Raw genomic sequence first — 26,978 nt, forward strand, 5'->3', positions numbered from 1 at the left:
CGTTGAAGTCTACAGTTGTCCTATTTGTTATCACTTTCTATTTCTGGCCACGATTCAGTTCCTTGGACACTTGTTCAGTTTTATCTGATAAGCCAATTATATAAATATTCTTTGTCACATCATGCCTTTTCATCATGGTTTACACATGTACCTCTTATTTTTACTTCTTTATTACTTTGAGTTAATTGATCATTGAGAAATATGAGAATTTCTTTCAAGATGTCACTTGAAATTCTACATTTGATACAGTACCTGAAACAAGCACGAAAAGGTGCATCAGTATATTTGCACAATATTCAATTCATCCTGAACATTTTGTATGGATTTCTCACCTCATTCTTATTATATCTGAGCCACAATCTAAGCCAGCACCAGGATACACTAATTCCTGGATTTCCTTCAGAGTTTGCTACTATGTTTACAATGGAGCTTCCGCCATTGCACAGATTGAATGAAGCCCTGGGTAGTTTTGCACTGTTGCTGCGAGGCCACAGGAAAATAATGTAACTTTCTACAACTTTGAGTCTTATAGCCCACTAGCTAACTAAAATTACCATAGTAAAAATGATTGGAAAAGGTGTAGAAGTTTTTTTAAATGTTGAGTTGTATACATTGAGTAATGTTAAAAAAGAAATTTGGTGTGTACTCACAAAAAGAAACTTTTGCTGAGCTGTCATTAAGAGCAGGAAAATGTGACAATTGGTTAGCTCTTTAAAGGAGCCTGTATAACTATGATGAACTAAATTGCATTATTGTGTTCTGTATCATTCTACCAAACACCACAACAAAATTGCAGTAACAATCAAATCATAATCCATCACAGAAAATGAGATACAGTTCTGCTCCATGGGTTAGCATGAGAACAGTTTATAGGCAGTTTAGTGCACACTGCCAGCAAAAAGCTAGAGACGTAGTCCATGGATTTATATTGTCCCTGTTTTGCTGCTGACTAGTTTTACATTTTATTACTCAAAAAAAAACAACTGGTATATAAAATTAAAAAAATATAGTAACAGGTGCTCATATTAACTTGGACTAAAGCATAATATTGGAGCAGAGTGAAGTGAGCTTTGCTGTACATCTTTATCTAAAGTAAGCTTACTCAAAGCTGATATAGGTTGTCTATAAAGTTTTATAAAAAGTTAATTCCTCATTTTGATGAGTCGAGAAAATTCCAAAAGAACTGTGAATATGAATGCATAGGTAGCTTAGGATTTAAATTCTACAAGCTTCATCAGTTGTGCAAGTGTTTGTAAAACCTATCTTATACCCTTTAAAAGAATTAAGAAACGTGTTGTATTATGCCTACATATTTTTTGGGTCCTAATATGCAAGTATGCAGCAAGCTGACTATTAACTTGCATGCAGCAAGTTAAACGTGTTGCATTTTTCTGAATAGTGTCAAACTGTTTGAATGCTGTTGAAGCAGCACACACCTGACTCATGGCTTGAATATATTTAGGGAATTATAAGGCGATGTATTCACCTTGGAATTTTCAACCTGTAACCTGCAGGTGTAGTCAGTGTTTTTGTAGCTGGCTCAATTAAGTACTGGTCAGTCATGAGTTCCAGGATGTTAATAGTGAGAAACTGAATGCAACTTCATATCAAGGGAAGATGGTTAGATTCTCTCTTCCTTCAGGTGGGCCAGGTACTTGTGTGGCACGAATTTTACTATCCGTTCTCAAAGTTACTGAAGGCTTTAGACACCTTCAGTATCTGAAGGGACACGAATGGAACCTGAATATTGTGCAATCATCTGGAATCCTTTCTTTCTGACCTTGTCAGGCTGATGCCAGTATTGTAGCTATTCTGGAACAGCTTGGCTTGTATCTTGTCTAGTTCTGGAGCACATCTCTTCACCACCCAAGCTGGGATGTTGTCGGGCCCAGAACTTTTGCTGTATCCAAATTGTAAGTTGGAAGCGTATGGGTTTGTAATGTTGTGAGGGAGAATTTCGCCTATTTAGAGCTGGAGTTACATGGTGCAAGCATATGCCATATTCATGCCCAGCAAATAATACTTCCAGAGTAAGAAGGGGAGGGATTTTTACTTGTATTCCTCTGAGCATCGTCATCGAGTGCAGTGCTGGAAAAGCACAGCAGGTCAGACAGCATTCGAGGAGCAAGAGAATCGACGTTTCAGGCATAAGCCCTTCAACAGAATTCCTGGTGAAGGGCTTATGCCCGAAATGTCTATTCTCCTGCTTCTTGGATGCTGCCTGACCTGCTGTGCTTCTCCAGCACTACACTCTTGTCTTGGGGCTCCAGCATCTGCAGTCCTCACTTTCTCCTTTGAGCATCACAAAAATAAAAATGAAAATATTGTGTGTTGTTCTTTGAGTAGCCTCCAACAGTGCCTTTAAAAAAACAAATTAAAACTAATAAGAAATCAGGCAGCTCAACACCTAACCTACGTGGTTGCAGAGTACAGCAAACATACTCGAAAACTCATCAAAAATGCCCTCATGCCTGCACCAGTCAACCTGTTCACCTAAAGACCTTTACCTGAATAGTGATGGCTAGGATACCAGCGGAAACAGAATGGGAAGTGTCCAGAGATGATCTTCAGGCCACTGCTGCTCCGTTTATACCTAATGGTCATAGTTAAATCTTTCATCATTTGTTTTTACTCTTCAGCTGTGGGGTCAGTTACATTTGCAGTCAGCCTTCTAAGTCCATCTTTAGCTTGATGCAACTTGTTTTACTTCAAGATATCATAAAATAAGCACTATGTAAAAAATCTATTGTGAAACTACAAACAGATTTAAGAGGGGGTTTTTGGTCATTGGATGAAGCCACAATCTCTGATTTTTTTTCTCTCTCTGTATTTCTACCAGGTTAGGGTCATCAGACTGTATATATTTAGTTCATACGGATCTTGAATTTGCATAGGGACACGAGCCAATACAGAACTACAAAGAAGGTTGACTTGGCAAGCTGTTTCATCACTCAGAACTAAATTATTGAGAAATTCAATCAACTGTTTGAGTGCACATCATTACATCAATGACTAAATTAATATTTTGACTAATAATTTGTTTCTTTTTTTTCCAGTGCCCTTTTCCGTGGTAATTCAGATGTTGATCAATTAGGAAAAATTTTTGAGTAAGTTATCTGACTTTTACATTGTGGTTATGTAGTGATTGTAGATTAAATTAATGGAATTAAGGTGAAATGGGATTTAACTGCTTTACTGTTTATCAAAATATTTTGCTTGGCTTTGGCCAGCTGCATTTCTTTAATTGTGCAAACAAAGTCATACTTTAAAAGTGACCTGGCATTAACAGGTTATGGTTACCAGCTTTCTTAAAGAGCTGCCAGGTTTCACAGCCACAGTGAATCTACCAAGTGCTTTTCCATTTTTTTTAGATTATTCTTCCCCTAGTCCTCCTTAGAGTAATTACACCAACAGACATGTCTCATCTCATCAAATGTCTTCTATAAATCCCAAGTATATTATGTGTACAATCTTTCCTTTATTCAAAGTGCAAGTTACTGCTCCAGAGAAGTGTAACAAATTAATCATAATATCCCTCTGACAAAGCAATGCTTATTTCTCTCAATTACCTTGAACTTGATTAGCAATAACTTCCTCACTAACACTCTGTGTTTGGATTCTGCAAGGGCTGCTCAGTTCCTGACCTCATTGTAGCCTGGTCCATACATGGACAAAAGAGATGAACTCAAGAACTGAGGTGAGAGTGACAGTCCTTGCCATAAAATAAATAAACAAACCGACAACCCTTTTTACAGTATTTCTTGTGAACTGTGCTGATGAGTGCACATATCCTTTTTCAGCAATGCACAAAATGCTTAAGATGGGACCACTAATTTAACATTAATAAATACTTATCTTGAATATTTATTTGTATTTCCTCATTCCATGTTAGTTGTGATGCACTATTTCAAATTTTCTGTCTGTGATGGTTTGTGTATGTTCTGTGATGCTCCTGCACAAGTCAGAGGAGCAATGTTGTGTGAAGTACAATTCCAGTGTAATTTATGCCATTACTCTTTGGCTGAGAATTTGTAATAAAAAGAGTGAAGACATCAGTGCTCACCAATATTAAGGGGTGAATTGGACATAATTTTGCTAACTGAATATGCTCAGCTCAACACTGAAATCAGGAAGTTGCTGTACAAGTTGGCTTGCTGCTCCAGAAACCTTGCAATAGCATCTTGGTGTTCATTTGGATAAAGGTCTTGATATTGTGACCATTTTTGTAAGAGCGACAGAGCATAATATTTGGGAAATCTTGCTACAACTCTCCGGGACATTGGAAAGCCACGTCTAGCATATAACTTTGTTCTTATGTGAGGAAGCAGGTCAGAGAATCACTAGGTTGCACTAGGATGAAGAATGGTTTGCCCAATACTGTTTGGAAAAATGAGAGTTGATTTTATTGAAATGTATGGGATTTTAGAGGACTAGACTGAGTTGATGCTGAGAGGTTGTTTCCCATTGATGAAAAACCTAGAACAAAAAAGTATAGTTTCTAATAAAGGGTCACCTATTTATGATTCTGTGAAATTTTCTATCCCACCACTTTGGAGGCTGACTTATGTATGCAAGTTGAGCTAGACAGATTATTGAACTGTAGTGGAGTTAATGATAATGGAAAACAAGCAGGGAAGTGGAGTTGAGGCCAAAATCAAATCAACTGTGATCCTTTTGAATGTCACTGCTTGTTGAAGAGGCCATTGTAAAGTTTTATTTCTTCAATATTTTAATTATTGGTCAAGATTTAAAATTTGAAAAAGCTTCATTTTTCTTTGCCTTCTTTATTTCTCTCTTAATTCTACCTGTCCTTTCTATGTTTGTTCTATTAATGTCGAATCTATTATTGCGTTTCACATGTCCGAGTTCAGATCTTGTTTGATAAGCGAAGACTTCCAGTCTACTAGATGTTATTACTAAATCATAATGATGAATACTATAATTAATATAAGATTAATACATAAGAATGCAGCCACAAAATGAAGTTGGAATAAGTTAAGATGGGTGAATGGATTCCATTCCTTGTATGACTCTGCTACTGGCTTCAACAAACCTTGAATTTTGAAAGGGAGGATGGTGTTAGTCAGTTATATATATTAAATTGACTCGAGCTCAGCTCGGAAGCAAGTAAGTCAAATTCCTTCAATTGACAAATAAAGAACAAGTATTTTACAAAACACCTACTGAAGCCAAGATGCAAAAGTTATTAACAAATGTTTAAATTGTATAGATGTGTCAAGCTACTGTTCTTTAAAAATAACACACACTTCCTCTTTTAAAGCCTGGAGAAAAATATAAAACTGAGTAGTGTAATCTTGCAAGTACTTTGGACAAGTAAGTTAACTTCAGAAAAATTAATTATTCACAAATAATTACAAATCCTTATTTGCATCCACTGTCACTTCCCACAAATTGTTAGCACTGGAATGGGTTTCTTTCTAGATCAGTTATGGCTGATTGAATTTACTTTTCTTAGAGAAAGTGTTTTGAATGTTCAGCCTTCTCGTTCAACAATGATTAGATCTTCCAATGGATTTTCAGCTGTCAAGCTTTGATGGAAATGGTATCAGATAAAGAGAGAGGGCAAAGGCTGTTTCTCCTGCAACAAGTTTTCTCTGGCCATCTGTTCAAAACCAATATGTTTTGCACCCACAGACTGAATTGATTGCCTTCCAGTGTTGTAAACAGCTTGTGTTCTATGCAAATGCAAGACCTCTGCTATTGTAACTAGTGTCCTTTGTTTGAAGTTTTTTTTTCCTAAAGTTTTCAAGTTATATGTATCTCCAGCCAATGATAAATATTAATATATCAAATAACACATCTTCATAGAATGTGATGAAATCTCTGATTTAATTCCTAAAGAAATACTTTGTGAAGGATAGGTAAAATTAGGTAAAAAAATTCAAAATGGAAGATTTTGGGCAACATGATTTGTAGAGGCAAAATAACTGCAGATTCTGGATGTCTGAACTGAAAGCAGAAAGTTCTGGAAATAATCAGTGTACATGCAGCATTTCTGGAGAGATAAACTGACTTTCTGTTTCAGTGCTGTCATAAACTGAAGACTTCTTTAGGAAATGCAGCAATAAATCTCAGTCCTTTAAACAGTGTGCAGACCTGACTCTCTCTGTTGCAACTTCAAATGCAGTGGTCAAGGAGTCATGCCACATATACCTTACATTAAGTTTTGTGGAAAGTGCAAATTCATAAACTGTTAAGTTCTTATGGTCATTAGTTAGTGTTTGATGTACCACAACATAATTCTGGATTAGAGTGGTGCTGGAAAAGCACAGCAGTTCAGGCAGCATCCGAGGAGCAGAAAAATCGACGTTTCGGGCAAAAGCCCTTCATCAAGAATAGAGCAGAGTGCCTGAAGGGTGGAGAGATAAGTGAGAGGAGGGTGGGGGTGGGGAGAAAGTAGCATAGAATACAATAGGTGAATGGGGGTGGGGATGAAGGTGATAGGTCAGGAAGGAGGGTGGAGTGGATAGTTGGAAAAGATGATAGGCAGGTAGGAACAAGTCATGGGGACAGTGCTAAGCTGGGAAGTTTGGTACTGGGGTGAGGTAGGGGAAGGGGAAATGAGGAAACTGTTGGTCCACATTGATGCCCTGGGGTTGTAGTGTTCTGAGGTGGAAGATGAGGCGTTCTTCCTCCAGGTGTCGGGTGGTGAGGGAGCTGCGGTGAAGGAGGCCCAGGACCTCCATGTCCTCGGCTGAGTGGGAGGGGGAGTTGAAATGTTTGGCCATAGGGCAGTGTGCTTGATTGGTGCGGGTGTGCCAGTGATGTTCCCTAAAGCGCTCTGCTAGGAGGCGTCCAGTCTCCCCAATGTAGAGACCACCGCATCGGGAGCAACGGATACAATAAATGATATTTGTGGATGTGCAGGTAAAACTTTGGATGTGGAAGGCTCCTTTAGTGCCTTGGATGGAGATGAGGGAGGAGGTGTGGGTGCAGGTTTTGCAATTCCTGCGGTGGTAGGGGAAGGTGCCAGGACAGGAGGGTGGGTTGTTGGGGGGGGCGTGGACCTGACCAGGTAGTCACGGAGGGAACGGTCTTTGCAGAAGGTGGAAAGGGGTGGGGAGGGAAATATATCCCTGGTGGTGGGGTCCGTTTGGAGGCGGTGGAAATGCCGGCGGATGATTACTAACCTATAATTCTCTGTTTGAGCTCAGTCTCGAGAAAGAAGTAGAATGACATTACAGGATCGAATCATCTACTCATTTAGCGAAGGAGATCTCCTTTAAAAAAAACCTTTAAAATTGTAATAGGACGAGACGGATAAATGCAGGAAGGACCTTCCCAATGACTGGGGAGTCCAGAACCAGGGTTCACAGTTCAAGGATATAGGGTATGCTATTTAGGACTAAGATGCGGAGAAAATTCTTCACCCAAAGAGTGGTGAGTCTGTGGAATTCTTTGTCACAGACAGCAGTTGAGGCGCAAAGCATTTAATATATTCAAGGAGGAGTTAGATATAGTTTGTACAGCCAAAATAGATCAAAGGCTATGGGATGAAATTGGGGACAGAGTACTGAGTTGGATGATGAGCCATAATCATATTGAATGGTGGAGCAAATTTGAAGGGCTTGAATGGTCTACTCCTGTTCCTGTTTCTATCAGTTCAAAATGAGAGGGTTTACCATCCACAATTCTCAGTCCAGAGATAATAGACTAGTGATATAGGAGGCCAGCAAATGATGTGGATACTTGGGAGCACTGCTCAAAAAGTTCTACCAGCCACTTTACTCCACCTCACTGACATGCATATGGTCGATATATCATTACTTTGCCTATCTGTCCTGCCACACATTATGGCACTAATGTGCCAGTGAGTGCATAAGAACAGGCAGCATAGATCTTCCCCAACATTGACAGTACAAATATTGGATCGGAGTAAAAAACAAGGTGTAAATTGTTGGAGCGACATTCTGCAGGCAGATCAGATTTGAAGTGGAACTTATTCCTTAATTGGCAAATGCACCCTGAATCTGTCCAAGGTGTCATGGTCACTAACATGGGAACACAGGAAAGGGCACTGTACCCACTATAAGTCTCTGAACAAAAAGTATATTTTAAAACCTGCAAACACCAGTTGTATTTGGATCGGAACCTATCATGTTATGTATGCTGACATGACGGACATTTTTAGCTTTGAAGACATTAAAGGCTGGCATGGAGGGGGCAAGAGTGGGGGAAGCAGTTGAAATGTGAAAACAGAGAGGTTTTCACTGGAATTTCAGATAGACACAAAACATATCCAATATTTGCCGCTAATTCCTCCACCACTCACCAGAACATCCTGAAACCATATTTCCAGATCAAAAGAATTGCCAGGCAAACATTCACTAATTGTTTCTTATTCTTTCAAACAGGATAATAAAATTATTTAAATGTTTTGTTCTGTTAGAGGATATGAGGAGTGTTGGATCAGCCATGATCCTGTTGAAAGGCAGAGCTGCCTCAAGGTTCTGTTCCTATATCTAATGGTCTTATTATAATGACTGATTCTTGGCACAAATACACACGTTTCATGTATTTATTCTCATTACAGTAACATCAATTTATTAAAATATTTAAGGTCATTTCTACAGCATATTTGATTTTAGCTAAGGGAGTGACAGATGTGTTACTTTTCCAATGGCATTGACAAATATGTTCCTGTTCGTATAGTTTAGCAAATGGGGTAAACACTGCCCTCCGGTGGCACATTTAAGTAACTAAATATAATTCTGTTAGACTTGACCGTTCCTCCAAATTCTCACTAATAATACACGTACAACATTTTGTCAGAGACAACTCTGAGGGTTCAGGGTAACAAGTGAAAATGTCAAGTTTACTCATGTTGCCAATATAACCTTGCTGTCAGGTATTATTTTGTAACAATAGCTTAAAAAAATCACACAACACCAGGTTATAGTTGAACAGGTTTATTTAGAAGCACTAGCTTTCAGAGTGCTGCTGCTTCAGATAGCAGTGATCCGAAAGCTAGTACTTCCGAATAAACCCGTTGGACTGTAACCTGGTGTTATGGGAATTTTAACTTTGTCTACCTCAGTCCAACACTGGCTCCTCCACATCATTTATAACAATAAACATTTATAACTCTAACATTTAACTGTCAAAACAATAATTGCACAATGCCAGTAAAGTTGCCTTCCACAGTAAAGGAAGAGGGGTGTTTCAGATCCCACTGACCTTGAGAAAAGTATCAAAAAATTTTAAAGTTGCAACAATATGGTTATTTGAACATTAATAATCGTATCCATCAATATGGGGTGATTGATTTACTGTTGTCGCATGGTACCAAAATACAGTGAATGGTGCTGTTCAGTATGCTGTACAGGCAGATTGTACTATACAAAGTACATCAAGGTAATAGAACACAATGCAGAATACGGTCTTAGAGCTGCAGAGAAAGTACAGAGAGATCAAAATTAACATTTGAGAAATCAGTTGGAATGCCCATCAGCCATGATTAAATGGCAGAGAGGACTCGATGGGCCATTCCTATGTCTTATGGTCTTATATTCAAATAGCTACAGTCACAAAAACCAGATGTGAAACCTGTGATTCCTGAAACTGAATTTTTTAAAGCAGGTTGATAGTAACAGAGAAAAATACAGCTTTTCATAAAGAGGAATTTCTCATCTGTTACCTGACAGATTAAAGAATGACTGGTCACTTCTCTCAGCAAGGGAGAGAAGTTCAAAAAACTTGCTCAATCAACTTAAGGTTTCTCTGAAAGATAACTATAGGATAATATTGATTCATATTTGACATAAAGCAGCCTGTCCACTCTTTGAGGTGAAATTAAATGTTACGTGAGGGGAAAAAAACAAAATGGAGAAATTAGAGTTAAATATGTTCCATTATAAAATATAACTTCAAACCAATTAATTGTTGTGAATGTGATTTTGTTCTTAAATTGCTTTTGCACACAAGTTAAAGTATTGTCTATTCATACAGTGTACTTGGTCTTCCAAGTGAGGATGACTGGCCTCTAGATGTGGCACTACCAAGAGATGCATTTTCAACAAGATCTCCACAACCAATACAGGACTTAGTACCAGAGATAAATGAACCAGGGAAAGACCTGCTGCTGGTATGCTTGTGTTCATACATTATTCATTAACAGTACAATTAATTTTTGTGAGCAAATGCAATTTTTATTATTGAAAACTGGCAAATCAACATGAAAATTTACCAACTTATATGATTTTTCTCAAATAGTGGATATCTATGAATTTATAGATTTTACTTAAACTCTGCACTCCTTTGTTGAAAGATCATGACTAGGAATTTCTCCAGAGCTATTATTGTTTTGCTGCTATTAATCGAGCTTTGACAAAAATATGCTTTTGGCTAATCTTGTGCTAATTGTAACTCAGTATTTTATTTTTATTCTGTTTGTTTCTTTTTTAAAAAACAGAAATTTCTAACCTTTAACCCAGAGAAGAGAATATCTGCTTTCAGTGCACTGTCCCATCAATATTTTAAGGACCATGAGAAATACACTGAGAATCAGAACTTGTGTCTATCTTCAAACCAGTCTTCTTCAGAGGGGAACACAGCTTAACATCCACCCGAAGTATACAAAGCCGCAAGATGTGCTGATTTCGTAGTACGATTTCATTTGTCGAGCATTGAATTTTTGGTCAGACATTATACTCTTGCAAAGATTACTTGACAACTCAAATATTTTACAGTATGACACAATCTTATCAGTATGCTGCTTTTAAAATATGTCTCTTATTTGTGCTTTCTTGATTAACAGTAAACCACCAATCGGTTATATAATGAAACAATGCAAAAACTGTTGCGGCTCCTCCGCCATCTCCTCCCTATCCATCCTGCCCCAGGAAATTTCTGGACTCAATTAGCTGCTGTCTATTCACAAATGCTGCAAAATCCTGTTACCTGAATGTGGCGTGCTGCAAATGTGAAGTATTTGGAAAAATGGGATAAAGTCACTGCCAAACTACCAAGTACAGTCACTGCCAATCCTGCCAGAGTTTGTTCTCCAGCTGCTAAGGCCACAATTTGTTACGTTAAAAGAAAAGACATACTAAATGTCCTCACTGAAGAAAGAATGTAATTTTTTAAATGATCTTTGAATAATAAACCATTAAAAGTGAAACATTTTTCTTCAACCATTGCCCAAGGTGCTGTGAACATTTGGGTATCAACAGTGTTTTATATCAACAAATATTGAAAACATTTCAGAAGTGATTGCTGTGGCATTAGCTGGAACAAAAGATTTTAACAGAACAGTTGGATTTTAAAGAACTGCTTCATATTTTGCCAATATGAAGGAACATTGTTTTTAAAAAAATCATGACTACTTTTTTGCATTTATACAAGATGCTTGTTTTAGATGGTATTTTTATATATACTGTAACAAGAGACAAAGCAGTGAATTTGGAAAAATATATCTTTATCTTAAGATGCTTAACACATATCAGTATGTTTAAATGCAAAATGAAAAAGCTAGTGAATGAATCATTTACATTTTCAATTTATGATGATCTTCAAATTTCACAGAAACACTCCTCCATGCCTAGTACTTACAGAATGTTATGAAGAGGTAATGTATGTTCAACTTGGGGTTGTCACCATTTGCTGAACTTAAAACTGGATAGTCACATCTTAGGGACATGGTATAGGATCAATAACTGATCCGTGCAGATAAAAATACAGAAATATATTAAAAATTAAGTTTCTGTGTTTAAAAAAATGACTTGTCACAAGTTTACGTTTTGGAAATTGCCAGATAAAGCAGACTGGCTGAGGCAAACTGGATGGATGGCATCCCAGTCAAACTGCAATGTTACAGATGAATGGATATGTATCCCATGGTAGTTAAATCATTGTAGTGCAATACAGCACTGACTATGATCGAATCCAATGCATATTAGTATCTATCTTATAAACTGCACTGTATCAGTTGTGTTCAAGTAGAAAGCCATCAGCTTCAAATAACTCTGACAATACAGATTGGTAATCATAAAGTGCTTGTATTTAACATATAAATCTGGATTAATGTTAAATCAGCCTCAAGAAACAATTTGCTTCATATAATAGCTAATATTTATATTTTTTCTTTGAGATAGACTTGCTTTGGTAAGAAATCATTGCTGGATGGCTTTTAGGACTGTATGTGTAAAGGTGAAAACAAGTAAGTACATCAATCACGTATTAAAAAACTGCAGTTTACAAAAATTAAAGCATGGTGAGTGAGAAAGGCATATTTACTTTGATGGACTATGAATAAAGAGGGTTTAACATGTTAAAGTAGCATAATATTGCAAGGGACTTTTATATATAACATGATTTGGAGATGCCGGTGTTGGACTGGGGTGTACAAAGTTAAAAATCACACAACACCAGGTTATAGTCCAACAGGTTTAATTGGAAACACACTAGCTTTCGGAGTGACACTCCTTCATCAGGTGATTGTGATGAAGGAGCGTCGCTCCGAAAGCTAGTGTGTTTCCAATTAAACCTGTTGGACTATAACCTGGTGTTGTGATTTTTAACTTTACATATAACAAGTTGTGCAACCAGTCTTTGTTTCAGTGACTGATGAAAAGCAAACAAAATATTGATTACAATAGACTTTGGTGTTGATGAGGTATATCTTTGATCTCGACAACTAGGAAATGCATGTGTTCAGCCTAATGTCAGTACAGATGAATCTTATGCATCAACATGATTTGTAAATATTGTTTAAAAGGCATAAAATAAAGGGGATAATTTTAACGTATATTTTAACAAGACATTTATATTAAACTGAAGCTATAAACTTTCTAACATGTCAATTTCAGGGGAATTAATAGTATTTTTGAAATGTATCTACATGATACCAACATTCAGCAACTAATTTGACTATGGTGCTTCTAGATAATATTTTTATCTTTCAGGAGAGCTCTAGGGCTGCACTTTCTAAAATAGGTGAGGTGGATTTGTAGCAAACATCTTCCATCCTATTGTAATAAAGTGTTTCTTTTGTCTTCAGTTGAAATCATAATCATTGTTAAACATACTGCCATTGTAGTATTAGACCACTGTCTCCAACAAAAATGGCCATGAAAAGCAGAAGTAGATGAATGGGTCAGCAAAGAGGAAAAAAGTAAAATGCAAAAGAAACAGTAAATAGTATAGGAAACATTTCCTGTTTAAGGAACAATCATTGCAGTTTAGTTTATGTATGAAGTAAAGATAATGTCACCATTGTCCGAGGTGACCAGAGGGCTGCTCTGTCATAGAAAGAGATGACAGGTGGTACATTTAACCTGGGGGTTACCATGCCTCAGGCAAGGAGAGAGTTTGAGAAGGCAGAACCATCCTGATAACCTAAATCTGAGTTATTTTAACAGCACCTTTTTTATTTCAGGGCAATAAGTGACATACAGTATTGCAAAACAAAACATGTTTTATAGGTTGCTATACGTTCTTTCAGATATTGCAATGCCATTGTCCCATCCTCCAAACTGTGATTCTCACTACCATGTCTCATTCCTGCCCTACTCTCAGCATATTATCAAAGTCCCAGTTGTGGAAAAAAAATCTTAATGCCATTAGTGGACAGTTGGATGTCAGTTTTGTTTTAATTTTAAGAAATAAACAATAATGAAACAGTCCAATGCACATGCCATTTACAGTGCTGTTTGGTTTCCTACAAGCCATGGAACAGAGTTTTAAAGAGGCTGCCTCAAGTTCTATTCTACATAGTAAACTTTAAGTCTTAAATTGAAAATAAAATCGTAAGCAATAGGTATATTATATAGTTTAACCATTTGCTTAATAATTAGAATGTAGCCTGTTGTATTTCCAAATAAATTGCAAAGAAACTGATAGCATTGGAGCTCCCACATTTCATAGCTCATAAAATCAGAAAACCTTGTTTCTTTTTGCAGTATGTATTAAAAATAAAGCTTTACTTCTGTACACAGGTTCATATATATTTCAAATTCCCAAGTTTCTGTGCAAAATGTTCAGTTAGGGATTTCATGGATTGCTGTCGAGTGTGGTGCTGGAAAAGCACAGCAGGTCAGGCAGCATCCAAGGAACAGGAGAGGGCTTATGCCCGAAACGTCGATTCTCCCGTCCCTTGGATGCTGCCTGACCTGCTGCGCTTTTCCAGCAACACATTTTCATCTCAAATCTGATGTCCAACATCTGCAGTCCTAGTTGATTTCATGGATTAAACAAAGCCAGTGAAGTTTATGTACCTGGTGAATATCACTACAGAATCTAGGTAACCCAGATATGATTTTCAATATCCCATGACTCTATTGTCAATCAGCCATAGTTCAGGCTATAAACCAATGACTATCATTATAGTGTATAATAATAATTTACATATTAATTGTCTGCCTTGAGACTATTGTATGTTGCATCCTCATTAAGAACAGGTAAAACTATGTGATGCACCTGTGGCTGTAGCATCCATCAACATGGAAGTTTTCTGTACTGACTTCAAACTCTAGCTTAATCAGTGGATTAGATTGATATTTCAGTTAAAACCATTCCAAGTAATGTACTAAGCACTGTGCTGTACATAGCAAATAAAACTGCAAACCAAGAGGTGTTGCCACAGCTACAATGAAATATATCTAATAATGATACAGTTCCTTACAATTTCATTTCTAAAAAAAAATTAAAGAAACTTGTCCTAAATGAAAAGGTTTAGCAATGCAAATTTGCATTGATTTGATTTCATTAACCATTGTCAAAGAATTTTAAAAACAACTTTTCATGGAAATTATGATTCTTTAACCATTGATTTATAATACTTGCATCTAATTAGTGAAAGTTTACTTGTATATAGAGCAAAATAGTGGCTGTCAAATGTCTCAACTAATTTCACAACACTAATATGATGTGCAGTTTTTAATTAGGCTGTTGAGTTCACTGAAACATTAGCCATAGCTAGTTGCTAATATTGATATAAATGCTAATAGACTGTTGGTGATATTTTTTTCCATTTGTGGCTGTGATGATATTTCTAATGTTTCAACAGCAAGAAATAGCACATAAATGACAGTCAGTATATTCACATTTTTAATGAAAATACTGCAGTCAGAAAGCGCATTTCCACTAATGATCTCAATCCAATATAACCATTTAAAATAATAACTTTCGAAGTATTTCTGTATCAAACATTGTGTTTTAATGGAGTTCTGGGAAAAATATAGCAAAGAAGATTTAGTCAAGCAGCTATTGCTCAGTAAAACAAATGTAGTCATCCAGACTCTTCAAGATGAGGAATAAACTGTTGAAGCTTTTGATTACAGCTAGAAATGTCAGTTTGTTTTCTTGTAACTTTTGTAACAATGAGCAAGATAATCATGTTAAATATGTAATGTATTATCAGTTATCCAATTTTCAAATTAATCAATGTTCCAGAAATACTGTATACTCCTCCTCCATAGTCATTATTTTGTATTGAGAGGAAGACAGACAAAGAATGTGATAAAAGAGAATTGAGAATGGGTGTTAAACAAGTATTGAGTGAGCATTGGAAAGGTAAAGGAATTTTGGGAGTGGATAACAATTGGAAACAAATAAGTTAAAGTAAATAACATTGCAGGAACCACAGAGGTTAAGGTGTTTCAGAAAAATGATTGGCACATTCATTACCCAATGGTCTAAGCACTGATAACTGCCAACAATAGAATTATAAAAAACAGAAAACATTAGGCAAGTATTATACCCTTTCACAGAATGGGCGTAATATCTCAAAATTAAAATAGAAATGAGAAATTTGATATGAATGTAATAAGCATTTGTATGGTGTTAAACAGGCTCATTGTTAGTGAATAGAAAAAAATATAGAACAAAAGTGTCTTATTGAGAAATATGTCACACCAGAGAGCATGACCATGTAATAGTGGGTTAATAATGTGACCTTGCTTTTCAGTAGAGCACTATGGCTCTGCATGTAACTGATTGCTGTCAGAGTTTAAAAGGTTTGCAATGTTAAGTAGGCTGCAGTGTAAAATCATGGAGGAGGTTTGGTACAAAGTGCTGCTTTAGTTTGGACAGTTGTGGACTATGTACGATTTCAACATTATGCATTAATTGTTCTTATGGTATATATGCAATTTTAAAACAATTTTTAAATTGTTAGATATGCTGAATAGTTTTAGTATAATGAAAAGCTGGACAAGGAAGGCCCCAAATTCAATTTCCACTGTGTACAATCACAACTGGGTAGAAGTATGAGACACTACATTTACGTTGAGTATCCATGGTTAGCAAAGAGAAAATCAACCGAGGTTCCTATTTCTGACCAATATCCAACAACTCTAAAACGAAATGTTAGTCTGTGATTGGCAGGTGAAACAGTACTGTGTTTTGTGATGAAAGCATATAGTATTCACATTGAAGGTTGGCAGTTCCATCAGACGTTTCTTCCACAGATCTTACATCCAAAGATTGGGATTTCAGAACATTCTAATTTTAGCCAAAAATTGAATGGAAAAATGGCACTTGTCCTGCAATTTCATTTTGGTTTTTAAGTATGGTGATGGGGCATGCATTCTGTCAGATTTTACCTTTATATGTTGTCCTATTGCTAAAAATACATTTTTTTCCAGTGTAGCTATAGTTACAAAGGTAAAACCTCACATCTTCATGAGAGGGAGAATAAATGAATCCTCAATTATTAAAAAAAACAGTAACACAGAAATGGCATTTTCCAAGAAGCAGCTTTAAGGAATAAAATAACTCCTAAAGAGATGTCACTAATATTTAAAACTAAATGATGGGAAAAAGTTTCCAATATCAGTCCAGAAAATCAAGAATAAATTAAACTTTGCATATATTGAAATTCCACAATCATTAAAGCTCATCTGAAAATATTTTTTCCAAACCTGTCCGGTCCACAAAACTGGCTGAGACCCCAGATTGAAATACCAAGGGTGATAATTTTACCTTGCACCCATTTGTAGCTGCTAAGTATGTCAGTTAGTGTCTTTTAAATGCAAAAGAAAAAAAGTCAACAGTTGTATTCTGTTATGCTGACTAATGGCACTGATTCATGGGATGATTTTAAGTTTTATTATGCAAATTCACTTTTTAGACAAAACTTGAACTGTAACCTAACCTGTGCAGTCTGAAGCTTATTTCCTAATTGTGCCCAAAGGAGAAACTCTCTTCAACACAATATTAAAGATAGAGTTCTGCTGGTACTGTACTCCTGTATATAATACATCATGTCAAAGTAATAAAAAAGTTCAACAAAGCACAATCTTGACAAAATACTTCTAAATTGCATTTTTTGTTATTTATTCAAGAATATATGTCACATAAAGCAGCAATATTGTTTAAATCAGAAATTCATTTTACAATGAACAGTGGTTTTAATCCTTAAAGCTAAATTATACTTAGAATATTTGACATTTGAACAATATCTGGTCAGTTTAGAATATTGACTGTGTCATCATAAAACTGCTACAAAGTGAAATGTTGCAAAACACATAAGACACACTGCAATCTTTATTTGTGAATTTAAGCTGCAGTTGTAACAAACGCTTATTTGATTCAACACATCATGGCACTTTATACTTTTGGCTGTGCCTGTATCAGTCATAAGATTATGAATTGTATTATACTCTACAGTTTACCATGCATTCAGCATTGATATATTGCAGCAGATAGGCTGTTACTTCTGTGAGCTGACACTTAAGACGATGATATATGTTTTATATCTGAAGTATAATTGAAGGTATCCAATGTCTAAATCAGAAGCTGATCTATTTTCAATTAAAACACCATAATTTACTATGGACATCAGGTATTAACAAAATTCACATCATACTGCGAGTTTAATTTGCAACTTAGTGAGTGAACCACTTTGCTAATTAATGCATATTCGTGTATTTTAGCATAAATACATTTTAAGATGTCCCATCGGCTACGATCAATATTGCTTATCAAATGTCATTTAAGTTTTTTTTCTGTTTTACACTGAATTAAGTCAGAATTCCAGTGTTTTACAGAAAAAGAAATAAACTAGCTTGTGTGCACTCAATTTCCTCAAGTTGACTTTGCAAAAATGAATTCCAATACATATTTGATATAACTAAATTTTGATTTCTAAAATGCTTTATAAATGTAAGAACAAGGAGTGGGCTGGCAATTCAGCCCCTTGAGCCTGTTCTGCTATTTCATATGATTATGACTGTACTCATCTCTGACTTAATTCCACTTCTCTGCCTGCTCTCCATAACCGCTCAACTTTTTACTAATTTAAAATCTGCCCATCTATCTTAAATTTACTCAATGTCCTAGAATGAGTAGTAAATTCCAGATCTATGGCACTTGAGAGAGGTAATTTCTCCTCCTCCATTTTTTACCTGCTCCCTTTATCCTAAAGCTATGACCTCTTGTTCTAGATTAACTCACATGAGAAAACATTTTTTACACCTACTCTGTCAATCCCTAAAACAAGTTGCTCGCATTTAATTACTTAGCCACACCAACACATTTTTATGTTCTGATGCCTCGACATTCCCACAGATATAATTCCAGTAGGTGTGGTTGGATCACATCCAATAGATCCCACCAGCCATAAAACCTGAAAACTTTGCAGGGTTAATGGGAGAACACCTTGTTTCAGTAAAATTCATCCCTTAACTCTCTTTTCTACATGCCCACAGAAACTCCCACATTCTTTGTATCCTTGATCTGCCTGACATTCCTGTCAGCCCTGTGAAAATAGGAGTATTTTTCAAAAATGCCTTGAATTTTCAGGGTTCATATGGAGGCGAATATGCCTTCATTCAAAATACTGCACACCACATAAATGCTGATTGCCAGTTGGAACAATTCCATAATGAGTACATACTTGTAGCTTAACATATTCGTTCCCACTGCTATTTGTCTCATCCAGAACAGATAGAAGTTCCACCCCTTATTCTGGGGAACAGTGAAGATCTACCAATTTGATCTCCACCAATTCCCTGGTTCTTCCTGGAGTTATGGCAGGAGACTAGCAAAATATCTGTGATATTTCAAACATACTTTCTAGACCGTGTTCCCTTTGAGTCCAAAAGGTATTTTACCAATGTATGGATGTTCATAACATTGGTAATTTTGTCACTTTCCTATGCCCTTTAGCAAGGACCTTGTCTGTATAGACTTACATGACAGATAAATCTTCAACCTACAAGTTAAATTGAATTACTTTGTAAAACTTATTTTTGATTAAACAATCTTGTGTTGAATCAAATTATATTTATATGTTCAAGTATCTTGTATGACTGGTCAAGCTTGCAAAGCAGGTGGTTAGATTAGTATGGACACCAAATATGTATAATGGAACAAATATGATTAAATATTTATAGGTTTTTTTGTAATAGCTTTGTACTTAGAGCATTCCTGATTCATGTTTGCTGCTAAATTTATGCCTTGCCTGGGTCTACAATTTAGAATGTGTTAAATAGGGAACAAGATTGCATTTGCAAAATACACCAATGTTAATGCTGCTTGTGTTTGGTGGACTTTTGCTGTCTCTATTTTATGTTTTACTTTAGCTTGAACTGTTCTTAGCTGCTAAATCATATTTTGGAAATAAATAAATATTGTAGTGTGTACTATACTGTGGAAATGTGTTTGACTTCAAAAGAATCTTTTTATAATTCTGTAAATGGGATATTAATAATATGCCATTTCAATGGCAGAATGCCATGGGAATACCACATTTCTCAATCCAGGTGGTAAATGAGGGTTGGGGTTTGGAATTGGCAGCGGTAGTCAAAGGAAAGTGATAGCCCATCTTCTTTAAAATGTAGAATCAGCTAAATACATTTCAAAAATTTACTATTTTGGTAGCAGACACAGAGGCCAGAATTTTGTCACGTTGCCAATGGTTTTACCGCTGATCAGAGAACTAACTGAGTACTTCCCATCAGCTCCATAGGAAATGCACGAGAAAAACTTGTGTTCTTGAGACAATGAATTGGTTATCCACACACCTTCTCTACAACTGAGACTTCCAGTGGTGGAATTCTGGCCTGCTCAGAACTGCAAATTAGACGTTAGCTGCTCATCAGCTAGACAGACAAAAAGGAAAGGAAAATGTTGTAGCTCTGATATTTAAGGATGACATCAGGGTAGTAGTGAGAAATTATATTTCTATGATGGAAAAGGTTGAATTAATGTCAGTGGAAATTTGAAATGGTAAGGTGAAAAAGGTACTGATAGGTATAGTCTGTAAGCCATCAAATAATAGCGCAGTAGAGTGGACAATAAACAAAGAAGAAATCGATGAATGTAAAAACAGTATGGTAATTACCATTGGGGATGTTAATCTCCATATTGATTGGTCAAAAATCAAGTCAGTCAAGGAAGTCTTGAGGGGGAAGTTCATAGAATGTATCTGTGATAGTTTTTCTCAAACAGTATGTTTAGGAACCCACAAGGGAGCAAGCTATCCTAGATCTGGTCCTATGCAACAAAACAAAGTATTAATGATCTCATACTTGGGGATGAGGGAGATGTCTAAGGTACACTGGAAGCAAAGAATAGTGGAGGACTTTCAAAGTGCGTTTTCAGTGCTCAGCAAAAGTATATACCAGTGAAAAGGAAGGACTGTTTTTAAAAAAAAGTGATTAATCAGCTATGGATAACTAAGGAAGTTAGGATATCAAATTGAAAGCTAATGCATACAAAGTGGCAATGATTATTGGGGAAACTAAGGGATTGGGAAATCTTTAAAGGTCAACACTCACAATAAAAGCTATAAAGAAAGGTAAAATGGATTATGAGAGTAAACTAGCTCAGAACAGAACAGATAACAAAAGCTTCTACAAATATATAAAACGAAAAAATTTAAAGTAAACATTGGTCCTTTAGAGGACGACAAGGGAGATTTAATAATTGCAGATGAAGAAATGGCTGAGGTGTTAAACAGGTATTTAGTGTCAGTCTTCACAGTGGATGACACAAATGACATAGCAGCATTTGATGACAAGGAGTTAATGATCTAGAAATGATCATCATCACAAAAGAGGTAGTGTTGGGCAAGCTAATGGGGCTAAAGATAGACAAGTCTCATGGCCCTGATGGAATGCATCCCAGGGTACTAAAGAGATGGTGAAGAATAGCAAATGTGCTTGTGGTAGTTTACCAAAATTCGCTGGACTCTGGGATGGTTCTGGCAGATTGGAAAACAGCAAATGTGACACCAGTTTAAAAAAGGAGATAGACAAAAAGTGGGTAACTATAGGTCTATTAGCTTAATTTCTGTAGTGGGGAAAATGCTTGAATCTATAATCAAGGAAGAAATACCAAGACATCTGGATATAAATTGTCCCATCAGGCAAAAGCAGCATAAGTTCATGAAAGACAGGTCATGTTTAACTAATTTACTGAAATTCTTCGAGGACATTACAAGCACAGTGGACAACAGAGAACGAGGGGATGTGGTGTATCTGGCTTTCCAGAAGACATTTGACAAGGTGCCACACAAAAGGCTGCCACATAAAGGTAAACATTGTTACAGATAATGTATTAGCATAGATAGAAGATTGGTTACCTAACAGAAAGCAAAGGTGTTTTTCTGGTTGGCGATCAACGGTTAATAGTGTTTGAACCGCAATTGTTTACAACTTACATAAATGATTTAGACTAGAGGAGTGGTAAAGCAAAGTGCAGAGGAAACTGAAAATCTGCAGAGGGATATAGATAGGTTGAGTGAGTGGGCAAGGGTATGACAGATGGAGTACAATGTTGGTAAATGTTAGTAGGAATAACCACAAAATGGACAATTTTTTAAGTGATGAAAAATTACAGCATGCTGCTGTGCATAGGGACCCGAGTGTCTTTGTGGTGAATCACAACAAGTTGACTTGTAGCTGCAGCAGGCAATTATGAAGGCACATGGAATATTGTCCTTGATTGGTACAGGGATGGAGTTTAAAAATAGGGAGGTTATACTGCAATTGTACAGCATGCTGGTGAGGGCACACCTACAGAAATGTGTATAGTTTTTGTCTCCTTATTGAGAGAGGATGCACTAGCACTGAAAAAGGGTGTAGAGGAGGTTCACTAGGGTCGATTCTAAAGTTGAGATGGTTGGTTTATGAGGAGAGATTGAGTAGTCTGGGACAATATTTATTGAAATTTGGAAGAATGAGAGGGGATCTTAGAAACATAAAGCTATGGAGGGAATAGACAAGATAGAAGCAGTTTCCATTGGTGGGTGAAACTAGAACTAAGGGGCAGTGCCTCAAAATAAACAGGAGCTGAGTTGAGGACAAACTTCTTCATCCAAAGGGTTGTGAATCTGTGGAATTCCCTGCCCAATGAATAGCTGTTGAGGATATCTCACTGAATGTTTTGAAGGCAAAGATAATAGATTTTTGAACAGTAAAGGGAATTAAGGGTTATGATGAGCAGACAGGCAAGTGGAGTCAAAAGGTGTAGCACTGGAAACACATAGCCAGTCAGGCAGCATCAGAGGAGAAGAGTCGACATTTCTGAAGAGCTTATGCTCAAAAGGTCAACTCTCTTGCTCCTTGAATGCTGCCTGAGCTTTTCCAGTGCCACACATTTTGACTTTGATCTGAAGTCCTCACTTTCTCCTAGGCAGTAAGTGGAGTGCACTAAAAGATCAGCCATGATGTTATGTTCATCATTGCTGCCAGCTACTGGTGGCACTGCACCAACTGAAAGCCCAGGATCAAAGAGCAACTTTGAGTCACAGATGAGTGAAGGCAATTGGGGAAACTCCACACCATGCTAATTGCAGCTCTAAGACTAAAAAGTTTGACAGCATCCAAGAAGCGGCTTGCTTTTTTGGCACCACATCTGCCACTTTGGTCATTCACTCCCTCAACAGTAGATGCACAGTGAGATAAAATGCTCTGAAGCAACCTCGGACTTCAGTACCTAAAGAAGAAATTTAGCAGATGCATGATAACAACATGTGCAAGTTCCCCTTCAATCTACACACCATCCTGAAATGGAATTATATCTGTGGCTTAAAATCCTGGTAATCCTAACAGACTGTGTGTACTAGTACATAAATGCTGCAGTTCAACATGAGAAGACCACCACCTCACGTTGCAGTTAGTGATGGGTAATAAATCCTTGCCCATTCAATAATACTACTATCCATAGAAAGAATAAGAAAAGATAGATCCCACAATAGTGTAAATGCAGATGGAGCATAAAATTGTTTTGCAACAATGCATTTTGTCTATGAGCAACAAATATTAGTATAGTGACAGTTTAGGTGATAAGTTTGTCTCATACAACAGTTTGGATCATATTTTGCAGATGAGAATAAACATTAAGGTGTTTTCTAATGTAATAGACAGAATGTTAACTTACTCTATCATTTTGAACAGTACTGTTAATTATGGTCTTTCCAGATAGCTTTTGTTTCAATTAGATGGTGCCTGGATATCTAAGCACTCAATCACGTTGAACACCTTTATCAGTTTGGTTTTGGTTTATAGACTAACACACATTCACTGAAAATTTCAAAGTAACTGAGCATCTCTAAAGTAAACAAACTGGTGACTCAAATGCTGGAATTGTTAAACATCAGATGCTCCAATTAAGACAGTTACAGTCTTCATTCTGGACGAATGAACCAAAACAGACCTGAATGTTTTCATCATTTGCGTTTTATCACGTGAAATTTGTGCACTGGTGGTAGATTCAGTAACACTCGGCGCACAATCTAAACCGACCTTGTATTGCCTGGAGATGGACACTAAACATCCACGGGCACAATAGTTTAAAGTGAGTTTAACGTCTTGGCCGCCATCAAACACAGCATCAGCATCAAAATGATGCATTCTACATAGAACATAGAACATAGAAGAATACAGCGCAGTACAGGCCCTTGGGCCCTCGATGTTGCGCCGATCCAAGCCCACCTAAACTACACTAACCCACTATCCTCCATATACCTATCCAATGCCCTCTTAAATGCCCATAAAGAGGGAGAGTCCACCACTGTTACTGGCAGGGCATTCCATGAACTAACGACTCGCTGAGTGAAGAACCTACCCCTAACATCAGTCCTATATCTACCCCCCCTTAATTTAAAGCTATGCCCCCTTGTAATACCCGACTCAATACGCGGGAAAAGGTTCATACTGTCGACCCTATCTAACCCCCTAATCATCTTGTACACCTCAATCAAGTCACCCCTAAACCTTCTTTTCTCTAGTGAAAACAGCCCCAAGTGCCTCAGTCTTTCCTCATACGATTTTCCTTCCATACCAGGCAACATCCTGGTAAACCTCCTCTGCACCCGTTCCAATGCCTCCACATCCTTCCTATAGTATGGCGACCAAAACTGCACACAATATTCCAGATGCGGCCGTACCAGAGTCTTATACAACTGCATCATGACCTCAGGACTCCGGAACTCAATTCCTCTACCAATAAAAGCCAGTACGCCATATGCCTTCCTCACCGCACTATTTACCTGGGTGGCAACTTTCAGAGATCTGTGTACATAGACACCAAGATCCCTCTGCTCATCCACACTACCAAGTATCCAACCATTAGCCCAGTACCCCATCTTTTTGTTATTCTTCCCAAAGTGAATCACCTCGCACTTAGCTACATTGAATTCCATCTGCCACCTTTCTGCCCAGCTCTGCAGCTTCTCTATATCCTGCTGTAACCTGCCACATGCTTCCTCACTGTCAACAACTCCTCCGACTTTCGTATCATCCGCAAACTTGCTCACCCAACCTTCTAACCCCTCTTCCAGGTCATTTATAAAAATGACAAACAGCAATGGTCCCAAAACAGATCCTTGCGGAACACCGCTAGTGACAGCACTCCATGAAGAAACTTTGCCATCAACTACTACCCTCTGTCTTCTTCCATCCAGCCAATTCCTAATCCAAACCTCTAACTCACCCTCAATGCCATATCTCCGTATTTTCTGCAGTAGCCTACCATGGGGAACCTTATCAAACGCCTTACTAAAATCCATATATACCACATCTACCGCTTTCCCCTCATCAACCTCCTTCGTCACCTTTTCAAAGAATTCAATAAGGTTTGTGAGGCACGACTTGCCCTTCACAAAACCATGCTGACTATCCTTGATCACATTATTCCTATCTAGATGTGCATAAATCCTATCCCTTACAATTCTCTCTAAGACTTTGCCCACAACAGAAGTGAGACTCACCGGCCTATAGTTACTAGGGCTATCCCTACTCCCCTTTTTGAACAAGGGAACCACATTTGCTATCCTCCAGTCTTCTGGGACTACTCCTGTAGACAAAGAGGACATAAAAATCAAGGCCAATGGCTCTGCAATCTCCTCCCTTGCTTCCCAGAGAATCCTAGGATAAATGCCATCAGGCCCAGGGGACTTATCTATTTTCACCTTTTCCAGGATTTCCAACACCTCTTCTCTACATACCTCAAAGCCATCCATTCTACTTATTTGTGCCTCAGTATTCTCATCGACAACAATGCCCTGTTCCTGAGTGAATACTGAAGAAAAGTATTCATTCAGTGTCTCCCCAATCTCTTCCGCCTCCACACGCAACTTCCCCCTACTATCCTTGACTGGACCTATTCCTACCCTAGTCATTCTTTTATTCCTAACATACCTATAGAAAGCCTTAGGGTTTTCCCTAATCCTATCTACTAAGGACCTTTCATGTCCCCTCCTTGCTGCTTTTAGCTCTCTCTTCAGGTCCTTCCTGGCTACCCTATAACTCTCAATCGCCCCAATTGAACCTTCACGTCTCATTGAACCTTCTCCGGCCACTTATCCAATAACTTTTTTTTTGAAACTTGGAATTACATGAAGATTTACAGTATTTCAAAAGCAATCCAATGGGTATCAAGCGTTTGTTCGGACATGGGATGCTACAAGTTCATTTGGAGGAACAGCAGCATCACACTCCGAAAGTATTTGTTCAAGCTATACTTTGAGTGAATTTTATAACAAAACAACAAACGACCGCTAATTATTCAGAACAGTTATTGTTTTTTTTACCCGAATCCAAGCACCAAAAAGACTATTTAAGTTCGTTAACACGGATTAAGGAGTTTCGTTCCGAGCCCGGCACGAGCCGAAAAGGACCGTTGAGAAACCGGAAGTGGCGATACCAACGGCCGGCCCTGCACTGTGCATGTCCTGTTTCCCGTCGCCATCACTTCCGGCGTCCTTGGGCCGCGCTGCGCAGGCGTGACAGCTGCCGGTTTCAGTTGAGAACGGTGTCGGGCTCGGCTTGTGCATTTGCGGACCGTGGTCCGGGAAACATGGGCAAGCGGGATAACCGAGTGGTGAGTGGTTAGCTCTGCGGCCTAAACTTGTTTCCGGGTCTCCAGCTATCCGGCTCCGTGACAGCCCCTGACGCCCCTCCATGGGAGATAGGGGCCCTTTAAGCACATTCGGCGGCTGATGTTTGTAACGCAGCGCAGGAAATGATGAGCTGGGGGCTGGTGAGCTGCTCTCTGATCCACATCCCAGGTTGCTAAAGGAAGTGAGGGTGTTGATAACGGAAGGGCTTTCCATAATCTTCCCCCAGAATAGGGGAGTCAGTGGGAGGAGGGTGGTTGGAGATGTCGGAAACCTGGAAAATGGCAATTGTGATAGCTTTACCCAATAAGAGACCTAAATATATTGCTGGTCATATATTGCTTGTCAGTTTGACACCAGGTGGTGGTGAAGTTTTTTGACATCATAATTAAGAGAATTAAAAATCAACAGGTACTTAGAGAGATTTTGTTAATTTAGAAGAGCCAGCACGAGCTTATAAAAGTCATATTTTGATTGAATCGAATTTTCTGGTTAACAGAAAAGTTTGAAAGAGAAGAATTAGATGTTGTCAGTATGGACTTGAAGAATATGTTTGACAAAGGACTGGATAAAATGAACTGATCGATGATACTCAGATTCGCCTAATAATAGCGCTAATCTGGATATTAGTACAGAAGCAGTAAATTACAAACAAAAACAAATTGCTGGAAAA

The 26,978-nt window shown here is 37.6% G+C and overlaps 2 protein-coding genes and 1 long non-coding RNA gene across 6 annotated transcripts in view; 2 read left to right on the plus strand and 1 right to left on the minus strand.

Annotated features, from left to right (window-relative positions):
* cdk6 (cyclin dependent kinase 6) overlaps window positions 1-12,396 on the plus strand; it is a 240,870-nt gene extending 228,474 nt beyond the window's left edge. For all 4 annotated transcript variants that reach the window (XM_043689700.2, XM_043689697.2, XM_043689699.2 and 1 more), the window contains 3 exons: window positions 3,057-3,107; window positions 9,970-10,105; window positions 10,433-12,396. In XM_043689700.2, the coding sequence (XP_043545635.2) occupies window positions 3,057-3,107; window positions 9,970-10,105; window positions 10,433-10,579 (334 nt within the window). In that variant the 3' untranslated portion in view covers window positions 10,580-12,396. The remainder of the gene's footprint in view (window positions 1-3,056; window positions 3,108-9,969; window positions 10,106-10,432) is intronic.
* The window catches only part of LOC122549750 (uncharacterized), a 97,589-nt gene extending 71,506 nt beyond the window's left edge, over window positions 1-26,083 (minus strand). The window contains exon 1 of the long non-coding RNA XR_006311653.2: window positions 26,000-26,083. This is a non-coding gene — a long non-coding RNA (uncharacterized LOC122549750). The remainder of the gene's footprint in view (window positions 1-25,999) is intronic.
* Window positions 26,084-26,160: 77 nt separating this feature from the next.
* The window catches only part of fam133b (family with sequence similarity 133 member B), a 41,325-nt gene continuing 40,507 nt past the window's right edge, over window positions 26,161-26,978 (plus strand). Inside the window, exon 1 of the mRNA XM_087987045.1 lies at window positions 26,161-26,289. Within this exon, the coding sequence (XP_087843171.1) occupies window positions 26,266-26,289 (24 nt within the window). The 5' untranslated portion in view covers window positions 26,161-26,265. The remainder of the gene's footprint in view (window positions 26,290-26,978) is intronic.

Source organism: Chiloscyllium plagiosum, unplaced genomic scaffold (assembly GCF_037043375.1).
Source record: "Chiloscyllium plagiosum isolate Xiang-an unplaced genomic scaffold, Cpla_swu_hap1 HiC_scaffold_5, whole genome shotgun sequence".
In the NCBI taxonomy this organism is placed as follows: domain Eukaryota; kingdom Metazoa; phylum Chordata; class Chondrichthyes; order Orectolobiformes; family Hemiscylliidae; genus Chiloscyllium; species Chiloscyllium plagiosum.